The sequence below is a fragment of the Protopterus annectens genome, chromosome 4.part0, assembly GCF_019279795.1.
Source record: "Protopterus annectens isolate FY-2018-M chromosome 4.part0, PAN1.0, whole genome shotgun sequence".
Taxonomy (NCBI): Eukaryota; Metazoa; Chordata; order Ceratodontiformes; family Protopteridae; genus Protopterus; species Protopterus annectens.
This window is the reverse complement of record NC_056733.1, coordinates 613362478-613383138: the sequence shown is the minus strand read 5'-3', so window position 1 is coordinate 613383138 and position 20661 is coordinate 613362478. Positions and strand designations below refer to the sequence as shown.

At 40.0% G+C, this 20661-nt stretch overlaps 1 protein-coding gene across 1 annotated transcript in view; it reads right to left on the bottom strand.

Moving 5' to 3' along the window:
* EIF2B1 (eukaryotic translation initiation factor 2B subunit alpha) overlaps positions 1–20661 on the bottom strand; it is a 222402-nt gene that overhangs the window by 139518 nt on the left and 62223 nt on the right. The window contains exon 6 of the mRNA XM_044068553.1: positions 18276–18344. Coding sequence (XP_043924488.1) covers positions 18276–18344 — 69 coding nt within the window. The remainder of the gene's footprint in view (positions 1–18275; positions 18345–20661) is intronic.

The window sequence follows — 20661 nt, the reverse complement described above, 5'->3', positions numbered from 1 at the left end:
GCTCCACAGTTAAAATATACAAACAGTAGTTACATTGGATTCACATTGGATTCACATACCAATTTGATCAACATAGCAATTAACAATTACAAATATAGTTACAGATGAAGAACATAGTACATCAGTAGACAACCAGACTCTCTATCATCTGTGAAGTAAATAACAGACATTAACAATTGTCACAATAAGAAGTTCCTGCTGTATAATAAGTAGTTAGGCTTATGAGCATTCGAGCTTGCTATAATCAAGGTAGTTAGTGGGGTGGAAAGAAAGGTAGTGGGTGGATGATATTAAAGGGGGAGTTGCAAGGGCATAGCCAGCATGTTTTTAGGTGCACTTTTAGTAAAGTTTTGAAGTGGGTGCATGATGGTATGGAGGTAATTGTGGGTGAGAGGGAGTTCCATAATTTGGCTATGGCACAAGAGAGTAGTGCTTCTCCAGCAGAGTTATTGGACTTAGTGACCTGTAAGTGATTTTTGTTGCTGGATCTTAGTGGTCTGGTGGTGCGATAGGGTTGCAGTAGATTCTGGAGGGATGGCACTTTTAGTGGATGGTTTACTAGTTTGTGGGTGAGTGTGAGTTGATACCATTGAAGGAGGTGAGGGAGTTCAAGCCAGCCCAGTTCAGCAAGTGAGAGAGAGTGGTGACTACGGTAGGATGCCCCTGTGGCGAATTTGGCGATTTTGTTGTAGCAGGTCTAGAGCTTGTTTAGATCGCATTGCCTTAGGTTGGTATATATATTGGAGAGGCATAAAGTAGGGTGGAGATATGGTAGGAATTTGCTACTGAAATCTTTGCTGCTTTGGTGAGAAGTTGCTTATTTCTGTATAACGCTCCTAGTTTTTTGTGGACTTTTTTTATGGTCATGGATATGTGAATGTCAAGTTTTAGTTTACTGTCTATTTCCACTCCTAGCAATTTGGTGTGTTCTGTTGGGTGTATAGTGGTGTTGTCTTTTGCTGTGATGTTAAAGTGAGAGTTGTTTTGAATATATTTGGTGGGTTGGAAGATAAGTAGTTTAGTTTCGTTTGGGTTGAGTATTAATTGAGCATCAGATAACCAAGTTTCAACAGAGGAAATGGCTTTCTGTGTGACTTTTTGCAATTTGGGTAGGGACTGGGCTGAGCAGATGATGGCTGAGTCATCTGCGTACTGTATGAGTGTGCCATGTTTGGTGGCAGAGGCTAGATTATTGGTGAAAATAGAGAAGAGTAGGGGTCCAAGGATGGATCCTCGGGGAACACCTATAGAGACAGGTAGTTGGGGAGATATGTCATTCTGCCATACAACAGATTGTTGGTGGTCAGACAGGTAACTCTGAAACCAGTTGGTGACTGACTGAGAGAAGGATAGGTTATTGAGGACAGAGATAAGTTGTTTGTGTGGGACCATGTCAAATGCTTTAGATAGGTCTAGGAAAGTAGCAGAGGAGAGATAGCCATTGTTTTTATGTTGAAGGATAGTGTTAATAAAGGAGAGTAAGGCAGTGGTGGTGCTATGGTTTGGTCAGAAACCATGCTGAGTATTGGAAGGGAGGTTGTTAGTAAGGAAGTAGTCGCAGACCTGAGAGTGAATGCATCTCTCTGGTATTTTGGAGAGTGGAAAGAGAATAGCTATGGAGCAGTAATTGGTTAGTTCTGTGGAGGGGCCACCTTTGTGGAGGGGAATTATATGGGATACTTTCCATAGTGTGGGAATGTAGCATTCTGACAGAGATCAGTTAATCAAGATGGATACTGGGTAAGCTAGAGCATCAGCATGCAACTTGGGAGGTTGTATGCTGCTAATTTGGTGGGCTTAAGTTTAGTTAAGAGTTTTTTTATGTTGGAGGTAGGAACAGGAGAAAAAGAGAAGACAGTGAGGAGATTACTAGTTGAAAGTGTGGGTTGGAAGGGGGGGGTTGTGTTGTCTAGCTAGGGATAGTATGGTTTGTGTGAAGTGTGTGTTGAATGAGGTAGCAATATTTTTGGAGGAGTGAGGAATGTTAGGAGGAGGGGTACTGACTACCTGGGTGGAGGATGGAGTTTATGGAGGACCAGAATTGTTTGGGGTTGTGTTGAGAGGAGTCTAGGGCAGACTGGAAGTATTGGAATTTGTCTTGTTTTATTAGCTTTTTGACTCTATTGCTTAGTTCTAGGAATTTCTGTCTAGTTGAGGGGGTTTTGGTTTTGCACCAGTGCTCCCAGGCTTTATCCCTGTTTTTCATTTCTGACTTAGTGGTTTTCTGGAGCCATGGGGAGGGTTGTGCTTTGGTTCTGAAAAGTCTTATGGGGCGTGGTAATTAAGGATGCTCTGGAAGGTAGTATTAAAAAATTCAACTGCGTCATCAAGACTGAGGTACTTTAGAGGATGCCAGTTACATTCTTTGAGGGATGAGATGAATGTGAGTGGGTTAAAGTTTAGTTTTTTACGTATTTGACGGTAGATGACAGGTTTAGCTTGGTATAGGTGTTTTTGAGTAGGAATGTTGGGGAGTAATCACTGAGGCTTATCTGATAAGCAGCCTGCTATATATGACTGGGTGCTCTTACTGACTAGTATCCAGTCCAGGGTAGTGTGCTTGTTGGAGTTTTTACTTATCCTGGTTGGCGACTGGACTTGTTGGGTGAAGTCATGAAGGTTTCGATGATGGGTTGGATGGTTGCCAGAACAGGATTGCCAGTCAATATAGAAATCACCTAAAATTATAGTTTCTTGGGGAAGACGGTGGATAGACCAGCTGAGGAGGTTTTCTAGTGGAGGGATGTTTTGACCAGGTAGGAAGTAGCATCCAATTATGTTGATGGTTTTATTTTGAGGTTGATATATATTATTTCTTCACTGCCAATTTTTGGAGCTAATGATTTTAAGATCTGGATGTTTATATGCTGTTTAAATATTATAGCTATACCGCCTCCTTTCCTGTTTAGCCAGTCTACTCTTAGTATGCCGTAACCGGTAGGGAGGATTTGCTCACTGGTAATGTGAGGTATTAGCCAGGTTTCTGTCAGGATGACTATATCAGGGGAGTACAAGTCTATGGTGGCATGGAATTCATGGACCATGTTGGATATACTTCTAATATTTAGGCTTAGTAGAAGGAAGTCACTTGGCTTTCTATTGGCTGTGATTTGGGAGAAGTTGTGGTTTCTGGTCGGATTATGAGGAGTGGAGTTGGAGATGGTGGGGCCAGGGTTGCGGTGGATGTCTCCACTTAGGACTAGTTTTGATATGCATGAGGTTATTAGTTTTCTCAGTTTTTGAATGTGTTTGTTTATTAGGGAAACTTTATGATTGTGCTCTGTGGGTAATGGGTATGGTGGGAAGGTTACTATGTTAAGTTGTAGGGATGCTTTTTGTTTGAGTAATATAGTTGATGGAATATGTGGGGGTGCATAGAGATGGTTCTTGAGTTGGTGGGAGGGGAGCTGAGTGAGGGTGAGACATGAGTGGTGGTGTGAGTAGTAGTACAGTGGTAGTGGTTGAGTGGGGGAATGATGAGTTTTGGTAAGATGTAAGATATGCAAGGAGAGTACATGCAGTGAGCATAGGTATGGTATGCTTATACTTGTTAGCTGAGGAGGAGTGATAGTAGTGGGAAGATGGAGGAGGCAGTGTTGGGTTTAGTGCCGTGGTTGGCTGTTAGAAAGATGGGAGGGGTTTGCGTGTGTAATAAAGGTAGGACCACTGGGGGCAGAAGGGAATTGGGGGCAGGGTGGGGAGTGAAGCAGGCAGAGACTCTGTTAGCTGCTCTTATGAGGGGGCTGGAAACAATCAGGTAACAGAGTAAACTGATAAAAGAGAATATGACAGTGAATGTGGAGACTCCGGTAGGTACCCTGTATTTCCACGAACTATCAGTTAGCTGTGCCCCAGTTCAGGCAGTTTTAGTAAGTTTTACGGCAGGGCTGAGCATAAAGTGCTCAAAGGGTGGTTGTAGTTTTAAAAATGGTGCCTGCCACAGGTAATATTTATTAACTTTGGGATTGGCTTAAGGTAATAAACTGGGAAGGGGGAGGGGGAGAACAAAGGTGTGAGCAGGCAGTTCTTTTGTATTGCTGCTAATGAGCCAAGATCAAGCAAAGACAAGTCTGTGTTTAAGAAACAATCAGAACTGACCAAGGACTGGTCTGAAGCTGTAAGTCATTTCTTAACCATTTCTCAGGTGGAAAACCAGGATAACCTTGCATCAGCAGGCTACTGTGGTCTCAATTTAAATTAACAAATACACAGTATTTGATCAGTTATGGATACTATTTGCTAACAGAAGGGAATAAAAGAGAAAATGGAAGATGAGTGTGTGTGTGGGGGGGTGGGGGCTGCTTACAAGCCAAAGCAAAGTGCTCTCCAGTGGGTAGTGAATACTAACTCAAACAGGTAGACACATACTCAAAGTTATCTTTAGCTGTTTGTGTTTGCAGACAGTTCAGACCCGGACTGCACTTTTCTTATAACAATGTATCCACTGGTTGGGTAAAAGAAAAAGGTGGTACCGAAGCTGAATACTTAGAGTGGTGTTAGGTCTAGAAAAGAAGAGTACAGAGAGGAGTAAGCACATTTGAGACGGTAAAGATATATTATAAAGATTACAGAAACAAACTGAGCAAATAGCTACTGCATAGAGGAAAATATGTCTTGAATCAACTACTAGTATATGCAGATACTGAGCCAATTGGAAAAATACAACAATGAGAAGGGACCTCAGCTGACAGGTATGCAGTCAGATAAAAATATAGCGAGCAGTACTCTGTCCTTGGTCTCTAATGTGATTCTATCCACCAGTAACATCACAATTATATAGAAACAATTAGACACTAGTATGAGCTGTCTACACACAGCACATATGCATGAATAACATTAGTTAACAAGGTGCAGCTATGCAAATAGACCATGCTATTATACTAAAAACAACTTGGTGCAGACAAACACAATGCTAGCATGCCATAATAATTTCCAGTAATAAAGCATAAATCATATTAGACGTCTAACACAACTCAACATAAATAAGCATATACAGTTGTAAAACACTTACTGGAGAAACACCGAGCTCCTCATGGAGCCTGTAAAATAAGACCTTCCTTCATTCCCTCTTCTTTGTATTACTTCAACTAACTTATCAGATGCTTCCTTTTTATCATACCCTCTTGCTACAAACCTTTCTTCTAGATTTGTCAGTTCTTTCTTAAAATTTTCCTCACTAGCATTAATGTGTGTTCTTATAGCTTGCCCCTTCACCACATTATTAAAAGTAAAATGTGGGTGCATACTACTTCAATGCAAGTAAGTATTCTTGTAACAGGGTTTTCTATATTTCATAGTATCTATTGCCCCATCTTCCATTACCTTAACTAACACTATAGTGCCTTTTTTAGCCAAGGTTCAAAGGATAAAACCACCACCATAACAGATACAAGCATGCAAAAATCTGAAGGTAATGCTACTCAATGCTAGAAGTCTAAACCTCAAAATACACTCTCTCAAGGCACTCCTAAAAAATGATGAACATCATTATCTGTGCAGTAACAGAGACCTGGTTCAAGGCTCCAGAGAGCACCCCTGCAATACCAGGCTACAATACTTACTACACTTTTCGGCCACAAAACAAAGACCGAAACACTAAAGGTGGAGGAGTATCCATATTCACAAAGGATATTCACATCTCCAGGCTAGTTGCCCAACACAATGCATCTGAAATTCGCCAGGTGCAACAAACACTAGGTAAGACTGCAATCCAAATTGTAGCTTTCTACAGATTCCCCCACCATGCGCCAAGATTCTCACTACACCTTTCTAAACATACTGGAAAATATTAAGATACAACCAAACACCCTAATACTGGGTGATTTCAACTACCCTACCATTAATTAGGAAAACTACTCTGATACCAACTCCTTTTCCCAACGGTTCTTGGAATTCATAAATTCCAACGCCCTGGATCAACTAATCCATTGTCCCACCTGGGGAGCCAATATCCTAGACCTGGTCATTACCAACATGGGAGATAGATGCTCCACACCAGTGGTCACCCCCTCATTGGTCAGGTCTGGCCATAAGCAAATCACCTTTGACATCCACATCCCACCCCCCAGTAAGGAAACCTCCTTAAAAACTTCTCCAAAGCCAACTTCATGCTACTGAAGTCAGAAGTGACAAACTTCACAACACCCATGCAGACGGGATCTGGAAGTTCAACTGCAGAATCCTACACTAAAGCACTGTACGAGCACATCCACTCGTGCATGAATCTTGCCATCCCAAATAGAACCAAGATGCTCTTCTCCAAAAAAAGGAAGCCAATCAGGTGGTCCCCTGCTATAAACAAACTATATAACAGAAGGAAGAAACTGTTGCAGAAAAGAGGAAAATCCCAGGATGCAAAAAAACTCCCTCACCAGCCTCAGTAAGAAGCTGAGATCCCTCATAAAATCCTCAAAAGCTAGTTACGAAAATAAAATTGACAAAAATTCCAAAGACAACCACAAGGCATTCTATAGTTATGTCAAGAATCTAAATGGCAATGCTCAGATCTGCTCTGAGCTACAACAGAATGGCATTAAATATACTGATCCCAAGGATATTGCCAATATCCTGGCAGATCGATTTAGTGCCAACCTCACCCCCCTCTCACCCCCTAAAGGGGCCATCTCAATACCAAAAGATTGGCAAATTCCGATAATCACGGCCACACAGGTAGAAACCACACTCTTCAAAGCTAAGAATACAGCATCCATGGGACCAGATGACATCCCAGGCTGTGCACTACATGAACTACAAAATGAAATGGCACCTCACCTAAGTGTCATGCTTAATCATAGCCTCACCTCAGGCTTCTTGCCCACTGAGTGGCGCACAGCTACAGTTGTCCCACTCCACAAGGGAGGATCCGCCTTTGATCCCGGGAACTACCGTCCCATCAGTCTGACAAGCCTGATCTGCAAGGGCATGGAACGCAATATCATGGAACTTATAAACAAAGACATTGGCAACCTTCAAACACTGGAACCCACCCAGTTTGGGTTTGTGAAGGGACGATCTTGTCTCCTGAATCTGATTGACTTCTTCAAATCAGTCTCCAGAGCTGTGGACGAGGGTAAGGTGGTCCACACAGCCTATCTGGACCTTGCCAAGGTCTTCAACACCATCCCCCACTCTGAAATCATAGATAAACTTACTAAGCTGGGCATAAATCCCTACGTCACTTGATGGGTTGCCAACTGGCTTACTGACAGAACCCAGACTGTAAAAGTAGCCGACTCCAAATCCAGCTCCAGACAAGTGACAAGTGGAGTACCTCAGGGTTCAGTCCTGGGACAACTCTTGTTTGGCATCTACTTCTCTGAAGTACAGGCCAACACTAAGGGACTCTGGCTAACAAAGTTTGCAGATGACTGCAAACTGGGAGCCATTACTTAATCCCCAAATGATGTGGATATTCTACAAAAAGGCCTTACAGAAACAGATGCCTGGTGCCAGAGCCATGGACTCAAGCTTAATGCCAAGAAATGTATAGTTATCCCCTTTGGAAAAAAACATGTACACAGTAATTACCACATAGGTGGCAGGACGCTAAACATCGAAAGTGTGATGAGAGACTTAGGGACACAGGTGGACAGTGGTCTCACTTTCGATAACCACATCGACACAACAGTCAGGAAATCCTTCTATGTGGCACACATCATCACTAAGAGCTTTTCATCCAGAAAAAAGGAGGTTATTGTCCCACTGTACTCATCTCTCATTAGACCCATTATAGAGTATAATGTCCCGTTTGGTATGTACCTCACAAGACATCTGCAACAGCTGGAAAGGCCACAGAAATACCTCACTAAAAAAATCACAGGCCTAAAGCAGATGCCATATGCTGACCATCTAAAAAAACTCCAGCTATACTCTGTGGCATATTGTCTACTCAGAGACGATCTCTGCTTATACAAGGCCATGTCAAACCCTGAGCTGTTGGACATGCTCCACTTAAAGAAATCCCAATCCCTCAGAGCCACACGCTCCAGGGATCTAAACCTTGTCATCACAATGAACAAAACATGCTGGAAGGATAGGTTCCTGACCCAGAGTCTCCCCATACTCTGGAATAGACTGCCCATACATGTCAAGCAGAGCGTCTCATTGGCTCTCCTCAAAGGGAACCTTGATGATTGGATGGGAGATAGGAAATTCACCCCGGGGATCATGTCAGTCACCCTGCAAGACAGGGGCCCAGAGAATTAAATATTGTGGGAAGAAATATCCAGGGAATTGTTTATGCTAGGCTTGCATAGGCCATAGGGCCGATAGCCTAGTACCAACCTATGAACCGATGAACACATCCAGAAAACGAATCTCCTGATCTGAACAAGTCATTTCAAACTTTAAAAAGCTTGTGCTTGTATTAATATAATTATAAAAATCTGACAATACCTTAGTAGTGCCTTCTCATATGAAAAACACATCATCCACGAATCTTCTGTAGAAAATTACCTTAACCTAACATACTACCTAATACATGTTCCCATCTCCCATACTAGAATGATAACATTGGCGTAGCTATTGGCACATGATGTGCCCATAGCTACGCCATCTATATGCAGGTAGCAATCCTTTCAAAAAGGAAGCCATTACTATATAAAGTCATCTTAACCAAAGCACACAGCATTTCAACCTTCTCAGCTGAGAAAGAGTTCTACTCATGTAAACATTTTTTTAACCCACTCTATACCTATAATATTTGGTATTACAGTGAATAAGGATTGTATTTCAAGTGTAACCAAATTCCATTCACCTTTTTTTAAAAATAGCCTTAGTAAAATCATATAAATCACATAAAAATTGTCTAGAGTCCTGCAAGATGTGAGTGTTACAGTTAATAAATGGTCTTAAATTTTTCTCCACAAAAATAGACATTGCTTCAGTACACCACTTTTGTCCTGCCACTATGGGCCTCATCTGTGGACTAGTAGGATTCTTGTGTACTTTTGGGAGACCCTGTATAATTGGTATTTTACGATGTTCCATATAAAAAAATAGTCAAATAACCCTTGATCCAACATTTTATTTCTTTACATATTCCTCAGCTCAGTTTTCAGTGCATCAACCATTAATATGTCAAACATTCTAACCTTTCTATAAAACTTATTGTTTAACATTTCTTTCATCCTATCTTTGTACCAGTGAGAATCCATTAACACTATGGGCCTCCCTTATCTGCAGGACGAAATACTACACTATCATCTCTCATTAACTTCAACCTGGCCTCTCTCTCATTAAAAGACATGTTCCCAAAATTACTTTTCCTACTTTCACAGCGTTTGTAAAGATCATTAGCACAGTTAAATTATATGCAAGTTAATACAGGACTGTCTTGGAAAAAGTAGTGCCTAATTCATATCATACAAGTTCTGCTTACCTGCTGTCCTTCTGTTTTTACAAAACTGACTTTACTTGCTCTACTCTCATTGCAGTCATGTTCAATGTTCAAACTTCAGTGCCATATAATGGTCTCCTATCTTTACATGAAAATTATCTTGTCTTTGCAAATATAAAAACTAGAGCCACAGTTGACAAATTAGCACTCACTAAACAACTGGTCATCTGTAGGTATGAATGCAGGTTTATTATTATACTGCTTATATGAACTTGTGCTTCTTTGACAGGTCTTGAAGTCAATGCTGTCAATCATTCTAGCCACGCCTACAGTTGCATGAAAAGTCTGGTATTGTGCTCATTTCTGATATTGGCAAAATAAGGACCATGTAAAATAAACAAATAAAACTAATACTGCACTGCAGTACGTTCTTTAGTCATAAATCTTTGCAACAGACATATATTAAATAAACAATTTATACCTATTTTTCCCTTAACATGTACCCACAGTATAGGTGCTGAAATCACAGATTCATTACAGTTTGCCACTCTCTCAAAAACATCAAGTTACACTTACCTATTATATCCAGCCCAGCAGCTGTCTTGTGTATGTGTATATATATATATATATATATATATATATATATATAGATATATATACATATATATATATATATATATATATAGATATATATATATATATATAGATATATATATATATATAGATATATATAGATATATATAAATATATAATATATATATATATATATATATATATATATTATATAATATATATATATATATATATATATATACACATATATACACACACACACACACACACACACACACACACACACACACACACACACACACACACACACACACACACACACTCAGATACAAGTCTTCTACAAAGACTGTCATTAAAATAATCAGTCAAAAACCTAAACAGTATCCACGTAGCAAAACCTGTCAATTATCCTTAGCATATAGCTCAACAGAACCATTGGGCTTTTTACAAAACCCACTCAGCTCAGTCCCTTAGCTGAAACAAAATCCTTTAGGAAGTTCAAAATAAGCTTCATCTCCAACAAAGCCAATCCCCCCAATGGCTTCTGCAGCACTTCTCATGCACTGAATTGATGATATTGAGTGCGAAGTACTGATAGCAGGGAAATCAGTCACACAAAGAATGAACCTCTGGCTCTACTGCCCCATTAAAAAACATAAAAAAACAAGACCTTCTTTACCAGTGTGGGTACACAGGGAGCAAAAATGTCTAGGTTCTTATAAATGGGTCTGGATCTGTGGATGTGCTTGAAGTTGTTCTTCCTTCTGCATGATTTCCCAGTGACATGATGTTAGCAGTTCCTTCGCTTTAGGCTATAGGAAGGCAAGGTATTACTTGCACAAGACAGATCGGACAAGGTTGGTAGTTAGACCAGAGGAAAAGAGCAGTCCGAATCCAGTTCAATGTGGTTCAGTTCTTTTTTTGAATTCTGGCAGATGAGCGCTTTCTGAAATGAGACCACAGCGGTGCAATTTATATAATGCCAGATATTGCGCATGTCCTGGGTGAGTAACTCCTCTTGGGCATATCCACTGTGTGTGAGGGCACTGGAGGATGACTTGTGGATCTTAGTAATCGCCCTTTTTAGGATTGTTTTAACAATTTTTTCACGCCAAATTAAATACTTTTTCCTATTGTCAAATTAATTTAATGGTTATGCCATTCATCATCTTTAAAATATTAAACAATGCCTTAAAAATGTTAAAATATGTAAAATCAATAATTGCTTTGTCTCAATGCTGTTAGAAAGGGCCAATTGAGATATTCTCCTGATTTACAAAGTGTGGTCAACAGTGTTTACAGCTATGTTAAATCCAATGTATGGTTTTCAATAATAACTATGAAAATGTTTAAAAGATGTTTATGCTAAACATCTGTCCAGTCCACAAGTGTGACTTTAAGGATATGAGTTTTATCTCCCCTTAGAGATCAGAGGTGTCGTGTATAATTAACAAAAAAAAAATGTCAGCGGTAGGAAGTACTTTTGCTAAAATGGCTTCTTCAAATCTGCCTAGACAAATATGACTGGTAACAATTACAAATATACATGGAACAGGAAGACTATCAAGCACATTCTGGTGAAAGGTGACAAGATCCTGGTCACCATCAATGTTGAAGCACTTTACATGGTTCTCCCTTACAGTTATTGCATTTGGGCCATAGTCAAAGCATACCATGAACTATGGAACACATTGCGAGAAGAGACCGAAACATTCAGCAGACTACTCCAGCTACTATTGGAGAATTACTTTAAATTTTGCGAACTACATTACAGACTATTGGAACAGCCATGGGAAAACCACGGCCCCTAACTTAGCCAACATCACCTTAGGAAAATGGGAATGAGTTAATCTACAATCCCCACACTACAACCACATGAGCTGTTACTTTAGATTTACTGATGACATCTTTTTGATTTGGAGTAGGAGCGAGTCACAACTACAAGATTTCCTCTGGCACATCGAAAATTCCACCGCCTTCCTAAGATTCACTGATATGAAAAGCAGAAACTCAGTAAACTTCTTAGACCTGCAGATCAGTACATCAACCACTGACAGGCAGATAAATAATAGCCTCTATCGAAAACCTACCAGAGTCGACTCAATCCTACAACACAACAGCATGCACCCCTTCAAAACTAAACAGAATGTTATAAAATCCCAAAGTCTGAGGATGGCAGGAGTATCCAAGGAGCTAGCCAAATTACAATATACAAAATTCTCTCCTGGCTGCCAGAGCTTCAAAAGCAAAATAAAATTGTAAACAAAATCAAAAGCCAGAAGCTCAACATCCAAAATTTAATAAAAGAAGAGTATAGTAGCAAAATATACAATAACAAAGCTTTTGAGTCTCTTGGCTGGTGTTTTATTTAAAATGGAGTGAGGCTGTTTTAAATTGTTATGCATTGATAAAGATCCATAGACTCAAAAGCTTTGCTATTGTATATTTTGCTGCTATTTGTTTGTTTGTGTCTTTTGGCTTTACTTTTATTAAATTTTAGACATTGAGCTTCTGGCTTTTTATTCTGTGAACTAGACAAATTCACGAAAAACATGACTAACCTCAAGAGAGACTTCCTCATCAAGGGCTACAGTAAAAAAACTCAAAGGAATTCTGGATCCCATTATCACCAATAAGTTCATCAACCCGGAGTACCCTGCCATGACAATGATGACACAGGCCATTGAAGAAAACACAAAAACAATGACCAGAACCAATGCAACACAAGCATAATTTTGACCTATTCTATGGAGTTCCAAGAACTTAAGAGAGTAATTAATGACAACTGGGTTATTATTAATGAAAATAAAACACTCAAGATCCCTCTGGCCAAAACCCAGCATTTCCATCAGGAGGAACAAAACCATTTGTGATGTCATCAAAAACATCACCACCCCACCAACCTTGGAGCTACCAAAGGGTACGTTCCCATGTAGTTCCCCAAACTGCAAGTACTAGGAATGGAAAGATGCTTTTTTTTTTTTTTACTGTCCCAACAGCCAGAGATTCTACAAATGCAGGATCTATAAAAACTGTAACACCGATAAAGTGATATACCTAGCACAATGCCAAAATTGTCCTGCGTTCTACACTGGAAAAAACTATCAACAAATTTAAAGCATTTCTAGCCAGAAACTGCACGGATATTAGGCAAGCCTCACCTACCAATGCACTATCAAAACACAATAAGGAGAAAATTGGCCACAATAAATTTTCCTTCATAATCCTCAAACAACTTACTGCAGAGTTATGCAAAGGCAACATCAGTAACAGGCTAGAGAAGAAAGAACTTTAATGGTAAATCAGGCTTCAAGCCAATAAATACCCTTACCTTGATATCTTGCTATCAATCAACTGCATGTTGAACATACGAACATTGGACCACCGTATTACTAACAACAAAAACACACCGGACCCTGCAGGATCTATAGATCCCACAAAACCAAAGGCCAATAACTATGGACCTCAGAGGATAACTTTGGGTAAATCCATTTGCATCTGGTTCCTCTTTTTTAAGTGTATACGATTTGACATTCTGATTGAAGTATATATTTTCTATATTTTTTAAGCTTATATGTTTTGACATTCTGACATTAATACTTGAAGTTTGCATGTTTTTTTTTTCTGGCAGTATCCATAAGGCTCTGGCTTCCCCATAGTTTTTTCAGTTTTCATCTCATTAAAACATTCTAACAGGACTGTGGGGATCACATCACAGCAGCTCTACCTCAGTTGCCACTCCCCCCACATTCATGCACGAATGGAGTTTTAAATCCAATTTTTTCATGCCAAATTAAATACTTTTTCCTACTGTCAAATTCATCTAATGGTTACTCCATTCAACATCTTTAAAATATTAAACAACACCTAATTCCAAGTCTCAAATGGGATGTAGATTGGCCCTAGTGCTCTTTATGTAAACAGTTTTTTAACCCTAAATATTCGTTTTTACACTGGACCCCACACACATAGCCGGCTGGCAGCATAACCAGTTAATGTTATGGTTTGTTTATTTTAGGATTGCGTGGTGCAATTAGACACTGGTAGTACATAACCCAATCCCCAAACTGTTTTACCATATTACTCTCAGTCTGTCCAGCCTTTATATGATATTAATACTTTGGTCATCTCAAACCCACTGAAAGTAATACAGTGAATTAAAGGGAACCAGCTCACCACTGCAGTCACTTTATGGCCACTCCTCCTTATCTCACTAAAATCCAAACTCATCATTTATTACTATTTTTATTTTTGTTTTTACCCCTACATCATGACCGATGTTCACTACCTTAAATATGGTGCCTCATAGCCCACCCACTACTCCCCATGCTGCTGCATCCAAGCTAGCCCCTTTGACTTCTTGTTACTCCCCTTCAATCCCCCCCCCCCCACAACTCCTATTTCTCAGTATATCAGTATATAACAGTATATAACAGAGGGCTTAGATTTTTATAGAGTTTTACCTGGAAAGAGTTTTAGATGATGTTTTTAACCACCCAACCTTGAACACAGATAAAAAAGAATGGATCATTTCTGTGGGCAGTGAGTTCTCTTATCATGCACACAGATACAATATAACTTGTGTTCTGCCAGGAATAACCAAAACAAAACAAAAAAAAAATCCCTAAAGAGTGGGAGGGAACCTTGGTTCCTCTTACCATCTGGAGTCTGCACAGAGGTCTTTATGCAAGGGAAATCTACCACTTTTCTCTTAACGACAGGACCTCTCATTAGCTGCTGCTAACAGAACCTGCTGCTGCCATATATAATCAACTGCAACCCCCATAACTGTAATAATGAAATTCAAAAGACTGGGAGAGTTTGCTCCCTAACATCTGGTCTCAAGCATTTAGATGGGCTGCTGTATGTAACCCATCACAATAGCAAAAGTACAAAATGCATAAAATTATTATTAAAAAAGGGACATAAGGAAATTGACATTCCTACTGAAAAAACAGCAAGAACTGTAGCAACAACCTTTGAGTTTACAAGGCGGAATGAAAACAGGAATGGGACAGGGTACCCAAAGTAAAGCAAATAATGGCAGGACCTATCAGTGATGTCTCAAAGTGTGAGGTAGTTATCAAACTGGGTGTTAACCTTTACATTTCATAGGTTCATAGGTGTGTACTAGGCTAATGGCCCTGGGGCCTTTACAAGCCTAGCCATAGGATTTCCCTGGCAAAGTGCCACTCGACCTTAGTTCCCAGTGCTTCTGTCGAGTAGAGCCACTGGAGTTAAACCCGGGGTGAATTTTCTGTTTCCCATCCACTCATCAAGATTTCACTTGAAGAAGGTCAGCGAGGTGCTCTGCTCGACATGTATGGGAAGTCTATTCCACAGCATGGGCAGTGTCTGGGTTATGAACCTGTACCTCCAGCATGTTCTGTTAATTGTGGTAATGAGGTTGAGGTCTATAGAGTGTGTGGTGTGGAGGGATTGGGATTTCTTTAGATGTAGCATTTCTAACAGAGCTGGGTCAGACATAGCTTTATAAGTCAAGCAGAAATCACCTTTAAGTTGGCAATATAAGACCGAGAATAGTTGGAGTTTTTTGAGTCTGCCCATACAGGACAAGTGTTTAAGGCCTAGGATCCTCTTTGTGAGGTACTTTTGCGGCCTCTCCAGTTGTTGTAGGTGTCTAGTGAGGTACATGCCAAATGGGGCATTGTACTCTGACTGGTCTAATGAGGGAAGAGTAAAGGGAGACAATGACCTCTTTCTTCCTGGATGCAAAACCCTTAGTAATGAGATGTGCCACATAGAAGGACTTCTGACCACAGTGGCAATGTGGTGATCAAAAGAGAGTTTGCTGTCATCCTATGTTCCCAGATCTCTTATAACACCTTTTGCGTTTAGTGGACTACCATCGATGTGGTAATTCATGGGAACCGGGTTTTTCCCAAAGGGGATGACGACACACTTTTTGGCATTGAGCTTAAGGCCATGGTTCTGACACCAGTCGTTGGTCTCAGTGATGCCATTCTGTAGGATGTCAACATCACTTGGGGAGTTAATAATAACTCCCAACTTGCAATCGTCTGTGAACTTTGTCAGCCAGAGTCCCTTTGTGTTGGCCTGGACTTCAGAGAAGTAGATGCCAAACAGCAGACGACCCAGGACCGAACTCTGTGGGACTCCACTCGTCAGAGGGAGGAAAAAAGCTCCATAAGAATTCATACAGTGCCCTCAGCACTGCTGACATCAGGTTGTGGGTGACACCATACATGTTTATGAGCTCTGATCTCAGCAAGGGGACAGGAACAAAAAAATTAACTACTTTTCCTTAACAATGGCCATAACCTGATCAAAATAGTGACAACAGCAGTTTCAGGAATGAGAGATGCAATCTGTAATTTTATATCAGTTACTGTATGTTGCTAAGATGAAAAAACAGTCAGAAAAAAAACTTTTCTATATCGTACATTTATTTTTAAGATGGGGATCTCAAGCAAAGAACAAAAAAAATGATCATGATGAGGATGTCTAAAGCAGAAGGCACTGTTCACCTTTAAAGAGTTTGCACTGTTTGTGGATACTGAAACCCTCAAAATAATCAAGCATGCTACCATTTGATGGCTAAGTTTGACAAAAGTCATCAAAAGAATGTTTGCCTTGTGGCCCACCCAGATGTCCTATGAACCACAGTCTGTTTAAGTACAGCTGACAGCTGAGAGATACAAAGCCATGACATTAATCTGGCATTCCTGTTCCTGCAGTATGTCACTGAACTACTGCAGAACTTCAATGTGTAAATACAAGGTAGGGAAAGTTGTTCACCTTGCATAAGGATATCCAGAAAATACTACAGGCATATGCTAGTAGGGTACTCAAACCACTAATTACCAGGCAGTTTCTGGACAATGTAGCTACTACTAATGCAATTCCTGAAGTGCAACACAACATCCTGCATGACAGTGAAATCCATATTGGTCCTGGTACTGAAACATATTTAGATGACAGTATGAATGACATCAGGGATACAATAATAGAGCAGAAACTTTTCAAGAGTCAAGCAGGTTTACTTTGCAGTCCTACTCAAAATAAAAAAGCATTTCCCTGACAAGAGATCTTCTGCTGCAGAACATGGCCAGCTTATTAGACACTGCTATGAAGCTGCAGTATTCTTCCACTACTACTGTAAATACTGGCACTCATCTCAGGTTTTGTAGTGAAGAAGTGGAGGGTTACAAACTGACTGATGAATATTTGGAGTATCAGATGACCGAGTGGTGATATGGATGGTCCATGGTACTTGGTAGCCCTGTAGCACAAGATCTGCCAAACTTTCAGAAACCAATGCAAACTGTCCAGTGCTTGCTGCACAACAGTGAAGTGGAATAAGCATTTAGGATGGTTTACAAAGTTAAAACTGAGCTCAGACAGTCACTTGATCCAAAAACATTGAATTCTTTATTAGCAATAAAGATGAACAAAGACACTGACTGCAACTCAGTGAAACATCCAAAGGACATGCTGGAAGCAGCAAAAAAGACAACAATGACTCTCCCTGCCAAGACGCTGAAGTTAAATAACTATTTTAGTTTTACATAGGACCATGGGGAAATGGTATGTGTAGACCTGTACCAATAATCTGTGTAGTCAATAGTCTGAATGCAAATTACCTTATTGCATGCACTGCTTCCATACTAAGCATGCATTTGTGTTTTGCAAATGTTTAAACACCTGTCTTTATAAACCTGGAACTCTTGGGGTGTGAGGGTGAACATGTATTCTTTGAATTTTATACAGCTGTCTGACAATATAAATAACCCATATTAAGTGCATGTCTGTATTGTGTCTGTATATAATTCTCTTTTTAATAAACAATGCTATACAGTGATGATCTGTCTTTGTGTAAATGAATATATGTGGGAGTGTCTGTTAATGTTCTTATTTGAATATGCATGTCATATGTCAATTGGGTGCTCCTGATTGCCCCTGTTTTTAAGGTCCTTTGTCCTGGATTATCTCATCTGGAGGTTGAGAGGTATGAGGTGGAGCATCCAATGACAGATGACTGTAAAGTAATTGGTACTGAGAGAAACAAATATGGATTTTCTTAAAGTATGTGATCAGAATGATACAAAACTGTGCATTATGTCTACAAAGCCTGGTATGTAATACAGGATGGCATCTGAAAAGCAAATTAATACATATTATAAATAAATATATTACGGGAGAGTGTCGTACTATGAAGACAAAGTGGCAAACAGCATAAAACAGAATCAAAGCATGAGTCAAAATGGCAAACAAGCTGTAAGGTTACAGTATATGACAATACAGACATAAGGGATACATCTCTGTTTGTTAAATGATCAACTAACAAAATATCACATTAGCAATTTATAGCTTAAAAACTTACCCAACTGCAGCATCCAAAATTACAGTTACTGGAATATTTAACTTTCTTAATGAGTCAGCCATCCCCTTGCTGTAGTAAAAAAAAAAAAAAAAAAAAAAAACACACACAGTTAATGTACTGAAACATTGCTTACAGTACAACAAGCATTGAAAAAAGTGTGTAAAAAGCAACATAAAATATATTACATATTTATGCTCCATCAGTTATTCTTTTAACAGTATGCCTATATATATATATATATATATATATATATATATATATATATATATATACATACATACATCTATAAATATAACATTTTATATATACAACATGTTGTATTATATCATTACACACACGCACACACACACACACACACACACACACTTTGGAGTTCCTGACACTGCAGGGACAAAGTAAGCACACAATGGACTACAATAACTATAAATAACATTATTCTGGAGTTCTTGCTCTTCACTTATTACTAAGGATATCTGTATGCAGATAGCTGCCCTAACTGCAGTTACTTCATCTGTAATCAGAAAGTCTGGACAGTTGTTGCAACAGCAGGGTTTGTGTTTCTGTCTCCAGCAGTGACCCAAGTCTGGAAATGCTCTTTTAGAGGGCCAACTAAATACAGGGGGGGGGGTGAAACCAGACCAGCAAAGGTTAGAGGTACTCCTCCTGTAGCCACATGCATACAAGTTCAAATAACTGTTTTGTATCTGCAAGCAAACAGTATGCAAACATTTTTTTAAGTTTGTTCTGGGACCTTAGTCTTGTATTTTTACTAACAGCTGATTGAAGACTGTGTTTCTAAGTTATTCTGCTCTTCTATTTCTACAAGTAGAATTACTTGTAAAAGCTACCCAGTTGTATTTTAAACCATGCTGGCCCACAGTCTTGGAATTTAATTCACAGTTGTGGAAATGCTGTGTACTCCTGCAAGACTTTGAGCCTTAGTAATTTATTATTACATTTTTTTTTCGTAAAAACTTCAGGAAAGTGTGCTCAAGGCCAAGACTTTGCTGTCTGTCTCCTCTCTTTTCTAAACCAAGGATTCACTTCATACATTAACAACATCTGTCATTACTCACCTATTCTCTCCACTCTAAAACACTGTTCTCCTCCCTAACAAACTTAAGTACAAGTCCCACTGATAGTCTTTGAAGTATAGCAATCTTCTGCTCCTGGTTCTGCCTGCTCCATTCACCCTCACTTCGCTCAGGCTCTCTCCGCTCCCCTACCCTACTCCCATTCCTACCCACCCCCACTTTCTTTACATATATACTCCTACCCACCACACCCCTTCCTGTTATCCAACCAATCACCCTCTCTAACTAATCTAACACCTGCTTCACTCCTATAACCACTCCCACCTCTCTCTCCTCCCTTACATTCACCCCCCTTCCCCTCCTTACTAACTTCTACTTTTCATTTCTAGTCGCACCCTGTCTGATTTCTCTGCTTTCACTATTCTTCTTCACTGCATTCTTGACTCATTTACCACTCTTCCATCTCTGTAACTAGTCTCTTATGTGGCCACTCACTCTCTTCAACACCTTTCTCTTCTTCCTCTCTCTAACAACCTCTTACCCTTCATTTTACTATCAATCCCCTCTCACCTATTCTCCCCATTACTCCTAACACTCATACCGTCTCTTAACAACAATTAATCTCACCATTTCTCTTCCCTAGTTCACCAACTGACCTCTTCAAAAGTTCCTACTTGATGTTCTTCGTTTTCCATTGCTGCAGTCCTTACTATTGGGTATAGTCCGCATCCAGTCGGCCCGAATACCAGAGTATAAGGCTGACGTCGGTCAGGGCGCATTAGACTGACGTCAGTACGTCAGGGTACTAATGCGCATGACCGGCGTCATATCCTCAGTCTTTTTTGCCGCGTGGTCCGATGCAGAAGCAGTTTTGCGAGTGCAGGTTGGCGTTCTGAAATATTTCCGAAACCGGAGTTTCAGACCGAATCAGAGTTGGCTAAGTACCCGTTGGGAACATTTTGTTTTTTTCTTGCCTCAGTATTTAACCGGATGTCAGAAAAAGTGAATAACTGTATTTCTTGTGGGAAACAGATACCTCATAGGGATTACCATACTTTGTGTATACCTTGTTTAGGGCCTGAGCACGACGTTGTTGGTTGCCGCTCTTGTGCTAGGTTTAACAAACGCACTATTAAGAGGAGGTTAGACTGTGCCAGATTAGTGTTTGGGAAGCGTTGCAATTATAAAATGCCGTCGGATGCTCCGACGCCCGCTTCCAAGAAGCGCAAGGACAAACAGCGAAGCCTAGGGTTGATGAACCGGCAGTCCCGGACGCCGGTTCTTTAGGGTGGCTCAATGGAGCCAGAGGTTTTGCCAGGAGTTTCTATGGAGTCTCAGGCAGAAACTTTACT